Below are 13792 nucleotides of genomic sequence, written 5' to 3'. Positions count from 1 at the left end.
TCTCAGTGTGTCAAAGCTTTAAAGTGGAGTCTCAACCCTGGAAAGAAACAGTGCAACAGAGTTTAATGGTGCCAGAGAAAATAACACAGTGCACCTCCTGCTGAAACACTCACACAAAAAAACATAATGTGAAATGAATACAGAATTAAATTAGATTTTAATTACATTTTTTTATGTACGACTCTTCAAAGATCCATTAACAACCCTTTAATCATCTGTACTGGTCGATGTTACTTAGTAGTACCAGTATTAGTGTTAGTATTATCACATACTGCTGCAGTTGAAAGTTGAACCAGGCAGTCGCACTGTTGCATTCCTTATCCCGAGGTTCGAGCACCGGAAGCTGGCAGAGTGAGTTCGCGTCAAGCTACCGTTGATACACGGATGTACCTGGGTGTTTACCTTTCAAAATAAAATGTCTATTTTCGGTGCGTTTATCGTAAAACTGGATGAAACGATTCAAGAGGTGGCGTTTTTGGTGCATAATTGAAAATATATCCGTTTATATTACAACAACAACATGACTTATTATTATTATCCTTTATGTAAAACATATAAAATCAGAAATATCACGGATTAAAAAGGAAGCAGTCAAAGAAAGCAGCTCCAAGATTGACAAAATGATCTTTAATAATTGAATGAATGTAATGAACGAATGATGAGTTGCACCTTTGGCCAGTTGTTCCATTTATTTAGCTTATAATATTTTAGAGCAGTCTTTCCTGTCAGTGTCGATTCATCATGTATATGTCTCTTTGCTTTGTAATTTATTATTCTTTGTTGTTATAATCGCAGTTAATTATAGAATAAAATGACACAAATGAGTGTAGTTACTAAAGAAAGTTTTTTTTTCTTCTTAAGGAAAATCACTTTTTTTTTTATACTTTCCTGTGAGAGCATCATATCTTTTATTTTGAAGGACCTCACAGGAAATGGCGTGTTTCATGTTGCTGCTGTTGACGCTGGTGTAAAAAAAAACTCACACAGTGGAGAGTGGGAGGAAACGAACTTGGAAACACCGCGGAGGGAGAAAGAGGGAGAAAGAGGGAGAGAGCGAGAGACAAACTCCCTGCGGTTGTGGACGAAAGTGTTGCGGTGCTCGGCGGCTCTGGACGCAGACACACGGCGGCAACTAACACACCGGCGTGTCGCGAACCTCTTGTGGAAACAAATTCCCATCTTACGTCCGTCCCGCGAGACACATGGAAGTTTAAACTTCGCCTCAAACTTTCGACTGCGCTTCTTTCTTTCAACCGGGACTCGGTACCACACACACACACACGTCGGTGTGTATGTTGGCCTGTAAACCGACGCGTCTGTCTGCACATGTTGTCGGTTCAGTCGCTGAAACAACCAGGTGTTGAGCTGCTGACCGCCCGCTGCCTGGCTCTCATTCCCCGGGGAGGGGGGGTGTTCCTGTGCCGGTTACGCCGATAGTTTACCTGTGAACGGACGGTGACGCACGGACTTCTTTGCTTCGCTATAGTAACCACCAGCTTTCGTGCAACTGTTCTCGCCGGAGAACAGCAGCGAGGAGCCGCCACAGGAGCAGCAGCAGGACGCTCATGGATCCTCCACCAGGAGAGAGCGAGCTCCGGCGGAGGAGAAGGAACCCCGCTGCGTTCAACAGGAGAAAACCACCGATGGAAACCATGTACGCTGTCGGTATTTTCTGCCTCCAAGGTCGGTGATAAACTACTGTATATGTTTCTCTCTCTCACACACATACACACAGCCATGTTTATGTACGTTTCCTTGACGCGGTTAAACAATCTAAACAGTCGGTCATTGATAACGGAACCCGACATTGACCCCCTCCATGCTTTTCTAAAGCATTCGCTCACAGACTGGACTGAAAAATAGCCGAAAAAGGTCTGGTCCACCTCCGCTATATTCTAAACAACACGGAGTATTAGAGAAAGGGCAATGAAACAAAGTCTAAAGGCGTTTGTTATCCTTTAAAAGTGAGTTTTCTGCTTCAAAAGTTGTGGAAACAGTGTTTTTGTGAAGGGACTTTGTGTAATTGCCTGCGCGGTGAGAGCAGCCACAGAAACACACTGGCGTCTACAGCTCATTCATTGTTCTCATTCATTGCCTCGCAGTTACACTTACACATGGAGTTAACACTGAAGGAATTTAAAGTACATCTTGTTTCAGGGGTCAGTGGGGGAAGTGGGAGGTGGTGGTGGTGGTGGTGGGGGAGACCCTCCCTCTACCCCCTTCCCCTCCCCCCATTAACTGCAGTTTGTTTGGGGGAAAAACAACAACTTCATGGTTACATGGCTTCTCTGCTCAAAATGGCAGATTTGTTATTTCATTCAACCCAATGAAATGTCTCAAAAAAGTTCATAAAGCTAAAGTACTAATGCAAACTATTCGGTCTGTGTAATGTTAGGAAGATGTGTGAGAATGTTGTTGTACTTAGACTTATAAACCAGGGGTCTCAAACTGGCGGCCCGGGGCCCACATGTGGCCCCACAACCGATTACATGCGGCCCCTCCAGCCCACTTAATATCATGTTATAATGAAAACATGGCCCACGACCTCAGCGTGTGTAGCTGAGGCACAGCTGCCAGCGAGGTGATAGAATATAATGTATGTTTGCTAGCAATGTTTTTTTATAACAGTAATAATAAGACATTTGGTCATAATTATCCCATTATTAAATGTATAATATACAACATTCAATTACATTTATAGATACACTTGTTAGGGCCCGAGCCACGAATGGCAGTGTCCAAAACGGCTCCTCGTACAAATTTTATTTACAGTTGTCCACACTATTATTGAAGTAATTTAAAAATAAATGTCTATTTTGATATTAATCCATTAATTTTGCATCATAAACAGTATGATTAAGTATATGTGTGATGTGATATGATGCAATATTGTGAACAGTTGTTTTTTTTCTCTCTCCCACTTGTTGTTCTCTATGCCGGGCCCCTTCTTGACCACAATAGATGCACATTGGCCCCCAGGTCATTTGAGTTTGAGACCCCTGTTATAAACATACTGTGTTCTGTCCTTGTGGTCTGGGTTTGCTGCTAACATGGATGCAGACTATTACTGATTGATTTTGGTGAAATATCTATTTGCAGTTTTTTCTGACATACTGTGATTGTGGTTTGGGTTGCAAGCTATAGTTGGATATTTACTTTGTTATACGTTTAAAACAAAGATGATGCATCATCACATACTATATATATATATATATATATATATATATATATATATATATATATATATATATACATATACATATATATATATATATATATATATATATATATATATATAAATGTTTAATTCATGTATTTCAGCATTGTTATTAGTGCGAAACGTAGTACAGTTGAAGTGCAGCCTTTGTGATTTGCTAGTTTCGTTGCAATTTTGATGTGAACACCACCAGTTGTTCAGCCCTAACAATGATTATTTCCATTCCAACATCACAGTTATTTATCCCTTAGATCACCTGAGAAAAAAGTACTCAGAATGTTTAAAATCGGATCGGATTTGTGACTATTAGTAGTCTATTTTGTGACTTCTGAGCAATTATTGACACTTAAAATCACTGCTAAATTTTGCAGTATGAAATTAATCACAACTTTGACTCAACAACACATAAGAAGACACATTTTTAAAGCCTGAAGGTGTGACCTATAAACACCCCCCCCAGGATGTCCATATTAGAAGATGTGTATTATTCCCACGGCAGTTTACCATGGGTGCGCCTGCAGCACAGATCCGTGCCATGCGATCACTAAGGGTTCATTGTCAGAGTGAACACCTCAATTAAAAATGTTAAAACGTTTACAAAAACTGTAAACTTTGTGATACGCATCGATCTTTTTGCGACCTGTTTATTCCTCATATTGATGAAAAGGTTTAGATTAATCTTTTTTTTGCAAGAAAATATCCACTCGTAGTTTTCTTGCAGCTTCAATTTGATATGCTATTTGATATGTCATCACACAACATCATCAAAACATGAACCACTGTCTCTCTCTCTGCCAATACAAGTTTGAAAACATGAAGATATGAATTATGTCCAATGTGTGTAATTTACACTTCTCTACAAAATGGAACTATCAGGAATATGAGAGTTTAATTGTAGGCTTTGCTGTCTGATTATCGCATTGTTTCAAATGGGGAAGTTTGATTTGAAAACGTTAAATTGTCCAGCCCCGTCGATATATCAACACCTTGCATGTTCCATCTGTTTATGGTGTCTTTAAATGTCTTGTGTGGAGCAGCGTGATAGCAGCTTTCCATCCATCACTGTGAAGACAGCCTTGCCATGTCATTATGTATTCCCGAGGGGATACTTCTATCTTCACTCAACACACTGGATACGCCATTCCTGATTATCATATTCATAACTCTGTTTGCCTCTCCGAGCCCCTGCTTTGTGGCGCCTTTTATGAGTGCCATTCATATGCGTGGACGGAGAGCAGTGCTTGTGTTTTTCCCTCGCTGAATGTTGCTCAAAGGAGAAACGCGAGAACAAAACAAAAAAAAGATGAATTGACGTGACGCAACGCCCTCCCACAATATCAGAACCCCTTAAAAGTTCATAACCTCAGCTGCAGAGTGTGGAGAAAGCCAGGGACATAACACTCCCAGTTTTCTTCAAGGAATGCTCTTATCCTGCCAAAGATCATACTCATTAACTCACCGCTCATCATGTCAAAACTCAGTCACTTTTATCTGATCTCCACGTGGAGACTGAAGCGCAGGGAGGGACGGACTGTGTTCGCCCGTGCCTTCAACACAGCCATGACAGTCAAAGTGGCTGAAAAATTCCTTTAAGTTCAAGTGTGTCGGCTCCACCTCCAATCTCCTCATGGTGCCCACTTAGGGGATGAATGTGTCCTGTGTGTGCTGGCAGCAGGGGAGACGGAGGCTGCTGTGGGGTTTTTGTGCTTACAAGATGCTCGAATCAAGGCCAGCCAGGTACTGTCCTCTCTATTGAGGCCTTGTGTTTTCAAAATGTCCTATTTTTAAAAAGGGGGGCTGGCTGAACATGTGAAAGCTCTGCAGGAGCCAGAAATGACAGCGAGTGGGACTCTGTTCCCACTGTGGCTTCATACCCACGTGAAGCTCTCCGCCATGTTTCTGGTTGTCTCATCTGGATGCGGTGGTCAAATATTTACCTTTTTTCCCACTTTTATATTTAGCTTTACAGTAATCACACTGCGTCTCTCATCCACTCTTGGCTTTTCTGTCTTGGATCTCTTTCTATTTGGAGCGTGCCCACATGGTGCTATGAAGCAGATGAAGGCCACTTATGGAGCTAATGTCTATGATTTAATGCAGCATCTCTCTCATTCGCCCACCTATTGCATCCACCCATTTTTTTACCCTTTCCTTCTGTTGAAAAATGACACTGGTTTTGTTGCAGAGGAGCTGAGATGGATGTTCCACGCATGCTTTTCTCTTCCCGAAACCTAATCTTTGATCTTGCTGCTCCCTTATGGTGCAGCTGGAGAAGATCTGAATTTCTGGACTCTCACTACATGAATAATTTGGTTTCCCTTAAAAAGAAAACAAAAAACAATAATCCTGTTCATTCATGATGATTTAGCAGTGTGTAGTCAAATTTCTTGATGAAATGCCTCTGACTTTCTTCTCTCTTTCTTCTACATCCCACTAACTAAACTGCAGGGGCAGAAAACCACAATGGAAATCATTGAAAATGTGCAACACATTTGCATTTAAATGATCAGAATTATACCCAGAAGTACACAAATGTGGACTCAGCATGTGTATTTTGTGAAGTATTCTTTCAACAGCTTAATTTTTAGTTAGCCCTGAAAGCGTATCTGTTGTGTTTGTTCTATATCAGCTCAGGAGTCTGGAGCTCAGCTCTTCACTGATTCCTTCTGAGCTTTTCTTTTTCTGCGTGTTTTGTCAAAATGTTCACCTGCTGCTGCTTTATTTAAAAATCCATAAGCTCGGCTATTATTAACTCTGTTGTGCCCGCAGGCTGTTGGGCTGAAACGACAGCCTTGGTTCCCTCAAGTTTCAGATTCAGAGTAGATAAAAGAATGAAGAATAAAGGGCTATAGTGTATGGTGTAGGTTTTCTGCTATAGGTCCATGCAGTGTTTTAAGTTCCTGTCTTTGCTGTGCCATAATCACTGAAATGAAAAACGCACTGTTGGTATTAAATCCGAACAGCTTGAGATTGGTTTCTTTCATGCACATCTGTTTAGGCAGCAAACCACTGTGATTATGTTTAATAACACCCAGAATATAGTTTTATCATATGTCAAGACGAGACACTTTTCTTTACACGATTCATCCGTCATCGTCTACCGCTTTATCTTGCACATGAGGGTCGTGGGAAGCTGTTGCCAATCCCAGCTGACATGGCGTGAAAGGCAGAGATGGCTACAGAGCAAACATATAGAGATAGAGATGAACAACCATCTTATTTCCCCACAGTGCTGCAGAGTTTAATATCTGTTCTCGCTGTTACTGCAGCTCTGTGACATCCCACTTTAAGCTGTGATACAGAATTGTTGCTGAGGTAATCATTTGTAGTTTTACTACTACTGTACCACAATTGTATTCTTTCATTTTCTCCAGTAATCAATCAAGTTTGGTCTATAAAACAATAACATCAACAATTAATGTCCGTCCATCACAATTTGCTCAAACACAAAGGGATGTTGTTAAATATTATGGACTTTTATGACCTTAATAGATAGTCTCTTGCATATATTATTATTGACTGGCAATACTAATGTGATATGCTACCTGAGAATTATACCACAAATTCTCATTTTCTCATGATTTACTCATCAATCTGATATTTAAATGCTTCTATACAAAGTCCTATTTACATCCTGTCACTGTATAGGATGTTGCTACAGTTTTTATAGCTTTATCTGTGCACTTCTACTTTTCTGATTTACATTTTTAAAAAGATAATAATTCTGGAGAATATCCTTGACTTGAACAGCATCGTCTCAGGCTTTGCAATATTGTAGTTCAGGCTTATGACTTCCAGTACATTTGAGAGCGTTGCTGTTACATGAGGCTGAGATGTTGGTCGTTATTATAATTTGCCGGGGCAGATTGCGAACACTAGCTGTGCACAAAGAGTCGACCGTGACAACAAAACAAAGCGCTAGGCAGGAAAGGGGCTGATAAATTGAGTTATACAATAAGATCTGGTTCTCACTGTGTTTGTTCTCATCAGAAAGTTTGACTAGCAGCACAAGCTGTGAGGCTGGGGGAGGGTTTCTCAAGGTCTCCCATGGCTCTTGTTTCTGATCATTTATCAGACAATGTTTACTCAGGTTTAGGTGAAGCCTTTTGAGCTTGGGAGTCATCTTTCTCAGCCAGTTGGTATGTGCCTTTTTGCACTCGCTCCATTATAGAGGTCTCTTCTCCCAGGGGAGGATCTTCTTGCACTCTCTCAGAAATTACAATCATGGCCGTCGAGCATCTCAGATTTTGGGTCCTTGTCATCTGTAATGATCCAGCCCATGACCTTAAAAATGATCCAGGTCTGACATTTTTAAAGGCCTTTGTAGAAGTCGAGAAGAAACGATCCACTCAGAGGAGCCTGAAGTGAAATAACAAATGTTCTCGTCTGGTACCATGTTCAACTGAGTCCACGTGACAAGTAGGAGTGAATTTTAAATAATTAAAAATAGTGTTTTTCTAATTTATACTGAAATAACATGCTAGAGTAATGAGAAGGAATGCTTCTTTGATTTTTAGTTCCTGTCTAAAACAAGTTTATTCAGAACCGTTTGAAGGTATGGATCAATGGTTGCCTCCCTGTACCCGGGAGGAGGGATTAATGAAAACATGATCTGTTGGCAGCAGTAATACTCTTACAGGCTCTGACATTAAATAATTTGGTTTGTGAATGTCCAAAAATACCTGCTGATTTGTGAAGGAAAGCTGAATTTCCCCAGCGTTCTTTGGTCGGACCAAAGACTAACCACAGTTCATAATAACAGCTTTTCTCTGTGGTCTCCCGTTGGCTTCATGTGCAGCCAAATAAACAAAGGACTGTGAGAATCGGCAACTCACTTTAAATGATGATTTCTGCACCTAATGACCCATGTACTGGAGCTGCTGTGCATATGTGTGTGAGACGCAGTGCATGCGTATTGGCTCATGTGTTTGTGGCTGTGCTGGCTCTGCTGTTGGACCCTGTGGTTGTGATTGAAGTCAGCCCTTGTAGATCCCTGTCTCTCTCTTCTCCTTCTTTCCTGTCGTGGTTGGTCTGTTGCCCCTCGTGGTTGCCAGTCCCGCCTGGAGGGATCTCTGTTGTTTATTGAGTCAGTGCTTGCCTGCACAGATCTGTCTCCCGTCTGGACTGAGGGGGGTGGATTGGTGGTGGTGGTGGTGGTGGTGGTTTGCCTCTGCCCCAACCCACTGTACTGCTAACTTTGTTGTGTTGCCCTCGTAAAAGTTCTCTTTTTGGTGCAGTGGCTTTTCCAATAATTTGCTGCCTTTCTTCAGTGAGATTCTATTCCAGAAGAGCATTGGAATTTATCAGAGCACAACACTAAGAATCCTTATTTAAATTAGTATCTTCTCTCACCCAACATGCAGTGTTGATATCGATCAATATGAGCTTCTCTCTGGCTGATGCCAATCTTTAGAAAGCAGGGCAGCAGATAGTTGATCAATGATGATGCACACTGTGTCTACATTCCAGTGTACTTGTACTTTTTAAATGAAAATAAATTGGTGTTAAATGTATGAAAGGAGTCACCCATAAACTTTCTCAAATACACTTTTCGATGGAAAAACTGCTATGGGTAGTTAATGCTACCCATAGCAGCTTTTATTAAGTTTCTGTGAGCAAAAATCTGTAAAGTTGAATAAATATGGTGCTGAAAACTTTAACTGACATCTGAGATGTCTTGCACAACTTTATTATTTTTAAGCTAAAATGTCAGAAACAGATCGAGGCTCCTATTTCTCAAATGAACCCGGTACTTGACGGTTATTCAACCCCATAAACTGAAGGCCTTTGGGTTATGAACTGATGGTCAGACAAAGCAGCAGTAAAGAAAATCACAAAGATATATCATTTTACATTGTGGGGAATACTAATATACAGTACATAATATATGTGTGGACAATAAAACCTATCACTGGCGCCACAATTTTTGTGGAGATGGAAATATGTCATAATAGGTGTACATTAAGTAAGACTGGAGTGAGTATTCAGTAGTAAGGAGTCGTGCTGTTTTATGATTACCAGACAAAATGGAGGTTGTAAGCTAATAAATAAATTGTAGATGTAAATTATAATCTAGTCAGTCATGATTTACAATCTAATTAATAGATAAGAACTTCCCTTTGCTCTTTTATCAGATGTAGCCGCTGACATTTGTTGGCTTCAACCATAACCCTGTCTAATCTACCGTAGGCTGGATCACTTATCAGCTATAAGTGATAACCTATGGTTTCATGTTCGCTTTTAAAGTGATGAATACAGATGTTTTTACTAGTGTTACACAGTGTATCACCCACTCCGACACTTATAAATCCTTATGACATCTTTCCCCCTGCAGGGCAGGTGTGAGGCCCTGGCAAACTCGCCTTCAGAGCAAAACAAAATCCCCCCCTCTCTATTTCTTCCGTTACTGCCGCATGTGCGTGTGCGACGCTGCATCTGCATTCAAATGCGAAACATGCAGGAATGCCTGGTTTTGGCGGCGGCCCATTTTGAAGGCAGTGAGGGAGTAAAGGAGGGCAGGAGAAGGAGAAAGGCGTCTGGCATGCCGTTGCATAATCCCAACAGCCATTAACTCTTTGTGTCCCGAGGCAGAATGAACTCATCATGGCAATGGGCCACAGGCAGAGTGACATCAGGCAGCCCTCTATCAGCGCGTAGCTCCTCCCACCGCCACAGACAGCTTTAAACAGGCTGAAAAGACCACTGGTGTTTAATGGGAAGGGCCTTCAACTCTTGTTTGATCTGCAAATGAATGGAGTCGGCTGGCTACAAGTGACCCTGCACTGGGCCCAGTTGTCGTTTGTTAAGAATATATATTCGTTGAGTAGTTTAAATGTTCTCTTTCTTATCTATGCTGATTTACTGCATCAACTTACTCCTTGTTTGGTATGGCAGTGCTTCTCGTCAGGCTGTTTTTTTCCCCCTTTCCCTTTGTGGGTTGTTGCAGAGCTGAAAGGCCACAGGAGGGCCAGATCTGTCTCCATGGTAGCATGTGCAGTGTTAACCTCCTGGTCCTGGTACCTGACCAAACCTGTACAGCTGGGATTTACTGTGTGTGTGCACGTATGTGTGTGATGGAAGCAGAATAATGCATGACTGAAGCCGGTGACTTTATCTTGGCGTGGAGGGTCTGTGAATGTTTTCTGAGCTTTACGGCTTCTTTGAATCCACGCTCATACATTTTGGATGCGAACCAAGTGCCACAGTGCTACTCGTGTTCTCCCGGGCTGGAGGAGCCCTGACTGTATCCTTTCAACTCGTCTCACAAAAGAAACGTCTCCCTTCACGGCAATATTTTTGTTCCTTTAAGAAAGAGGTGAATGGAGGAACATACAGAATGGGTTTTGGACATATTCATTGGCAGATTTCCTTCTTCTTCCAACAACGAGCCGGCTTTTTTACCGAGTCTGTATGAGCATAACGGTGTCACAGTCTGTGAATAAAAACACCACTGGCTACATCATCTACGCCAGTGTTTCCCCAACTTTCTTTGTGGGTATCTGCTTTTTAAAGCTCGATTGACTGATTTATTCAGATCCCAGCTACAGTAGCTACTCTTACTGGGGTAGACACACAAATAGTACACAAGATCATCACTCATACTCGTAGAATAAGAAGCAATGCATAACCACTGAGACACAAAACAAACCATTAGATTTACAGTAAATTGGGACAAGGTCAGATTATATCTGTATTTCTTTAGAACATTGCATTCATTTGAATACTGCAGATATAAATCTTCAGTAAATGGCTGGAAAAATTTCAACAAATTTATTTGGCGGCCCAAAAACAATTTCCTGACTGACCCAGTTTTGGGGGAATGACTGATTTACACTCATTCAAAACTCTTTGAGTGGAAAAGCTTATCCTTACCTTAACCAGGTCTCTGCCTTGGTGTTTTTTTGTGTGTTTTTCTAACCGTTTCTTGGGGTTTAAGTTGGCTATTCTCCTCTATTTGCATTTGTTCTTTTTTCAGCTATAGTCGTCATCCTTTCACTGGCCTCTTTAATTTTGTGCCATGCAACATGAAGTGTGTGTTACAATTTCTTTCAATGAGGTGCTTTGTGATAAACTGCAGATTAAAATGCCTCTTTAATGAAAAGATAAATAACAAAATGGGTAAACAACTTAAATGTGCACTCCAGCAGCTATTTTTATGAGACAAGTGTGTTATTCATGCTCTCATTAACTCAGTGGCTGCTCTTTACACACAAATGTAAATTTTAGAACTGCTGAGATGCATTGACTTTTTTTTACACTGATGTGAAAGCGTCTTTCTTCGATCTTTTCTATTTTTGTGTCTTGTAAGTAACGCCTATGTGTTTCTGCTGTTTCTCCTGTCAACAGTGAAGTCGTTTGTTCAGGTAGATTAATTTACTTGCTACATAATCACCCAGTGAAACCTCTGATGACCTGAGGTCTGTTACCCAGCCATGTCAGATGATTATACGTCTCTATTGCAGCATTAGCACACCATGTCCAGCATTGTTCTGAATTAGTCGTACCACAGCAGAGACGGGGGGCGGGGGGGGGGGAGCTCGTTACGCAGCCAACGTCGTTTGTTTCTGTGGTTTTAATTTTGTTAAACAATCTCACCAGCCTCTCCAGCTTCATCTGAATCCCGTTCTCTGTTACTGCTCTCCTCGCACTCTGTTTCACCCTCCTCACTTTCTTTTTATTTTTTGTTCTACTTTCATTAACTGTGCCAACTATAGGATCCCTTTAAACCCCATTCTCCTTTTTGCTGCCCTCCATATGACGCTCCCTCTGAGTCTGCTTTAAGCCAGACTTCAGTGTTTTTTTTCCTGTGCTCTGACAGAGGATTGGCACAGCGGGCATAGAATAACTGAGTAGGTCTGGTGCATGAAGAGGTTTTAGTGAAACTGTAGCTCTTTACTCTGTGTTTGGGAAGCAAAACTCTGAATGGGAAAGGAGCTGTAGTTGTAATTGAGTCATTTTCTATCATAGACTGACAAAATGATTTGTGTGTATCCAAAATGAATTGTTTCTCTGTCAAATCTATACTGATATGAAGGAGTGTGCTTTTTTTACTCTGCATCAAAGCTCTGGCTCATGCCCTCTGACCATAACGCTCCCCTCTGAACCTTTTTTAATCCCTGGCTTTTTGTCACCAGAGGTCACAGTTTTGTCCAGTAACTCCTGCTAGATGAAGGTGCTTCCTGTTTGTCTTGCATTATTATTTCCTCTGTCCTTCCACCCTGTACTGTAGCTGTTGATTAGCAGGCTGGTATGATGAATGAGGCTTCTCTGTGTTTTTCTAAAACTCTAAAAAGAATCTAAGTGATTTCCCACTTGGGCAATTTCAATTTAATTTCACCATTGCAGACATTGAAATTGTTTTTTTTTCCAGATAAAATATTGCTAAATAAAATAATTTGTTGATTTAAAGGATCATTAAAAATAGTAGGAATTGATGCTGCATGTTGCAGCATATTACATGACACTGTGCCACATTCACAGCAGCACATTAATGCAAGCATGTTTATCTGTTATTGTGGTTGGGGTCGTCTGTTGGGAAAATGAAACGTTAATTCCAGACACTGTTATCAGCATCAGCTATTACCAACCTCAGTCAACAATATAAGAATGTGCCCTCAAAAAACCCCCCACATTGTTCAATCCCCACAGAGGACATAAAAGTACATAACACAGCACCACCACAATAAGCTGCTCTGTGCAGGTGTACAGCCGTGTTGACTCGGGAGGACAGGACAGCGTTTCCTGTACTTGCTTGTGGAGGTGACAACAGATAGAAATGCTAGTGTTGTGTCTGACCATTGACAATGGTCCTCTGCTCACAGGACGTAGTTTGCAGAGGAAGTAGATGTTTTGTTGTGGTTGTTTCCTCCTGGTGATACGTCAGAGATGAGGATTACTACAACGACGTACTCGCTCTTCCAGGCTGGAGCTTTCCACACTGCTTTGTGTCCTCGTCCGGGTTAGGACCCAGACAGATGGTCACAGTCCCGTCTTTCCTCACCTTGAACTGTCGCTGGGGATCCCGGCACTGTGTGAGTCCGCATGTGTGCGTGGAGGGCAAAGGCTGCGGTCTCCCCAAGGGTCTGGACAGCAGTCATCGGCTGCAGAAGGCTGCCGGCTGTTGACTTCCTGTGGTGCAGATGAGGGGCAGCCCTGTGGTGCTAAACACATGGGTCATTCACTGCCTCTGGCATTAAAAAAAAAAAAGAAAAAAGAAAGAAAGGTAAACGCAGACTGACGCCTCACAGGAAAGGCTTTTTCGTGTGTCGCACACATGTGTGGCTCATGCACCTGTGGGCACATACTTTATCTGTTGGTATCTGAAATGATTCATTTGACCTGGTGTGTGTCATCCTTGCCTGCGTGCAGGAAACCGTCCAGCAAAGCAAAGCCGATGCCCTCACTGTCTTCTGGAAAACTATGCTTACATAGAGATGGGGCCTTTTATTTCTGCTCATTGCGTTTTTGCACCATGACTTCACCGGCACTCTTTCATCTCTGGAGATGGTTTCCAGGCAGACGTCTTACTCTGCCTTTGTGTGAGCCCTCCTGTCCTGTCATTTCTGGAGGAAAGAA

General features: G+C 41.8%; 1 protein-coding gene across 1 annotated transcript in view; it reads left to right on the top strand.

Annotated features, from left to right (window-relative positions):
- Window positions 1–1652: 1652 nt before the first annotated feature.
- ptk7b (protein tyrosine kinase 7b) overlaps window positions 1653–13792 on the top strand; it is a gene marked incomplete at both ends in the record, with an annotated part of 66492 nt that continues 54352 nt past the window's right edge. Inside the window, one exon of the mRNA XM_083897936.1 lies at window positions 1653–1683. Within this exon, the coding sequence (XP_083754062.1) occupies window positions 1653–1683 (31 nt within the window). The remainder of the gene's footprint in view (window positions 1684–13792) is intronic.

This window comes from Microchirus variegatus (assembly GCF_963457635.1).
Source record: "Microchirus variegatus genome assembly, chromosome: 11".
In the NCBI taxonomy this organism is placed as follows: domain Eukaryota; kingdom Metazoa; phylum Chordata; class Actinopteri; order Pleuronectiformes; family Soleidae; genus Microchirus; species Microchirus variegatus.
The sequence above is the reverse complement of the archived record's forward strand: the minus strand, read 5'-3'. Positions and strand labels throughout refer to the sequence as shown.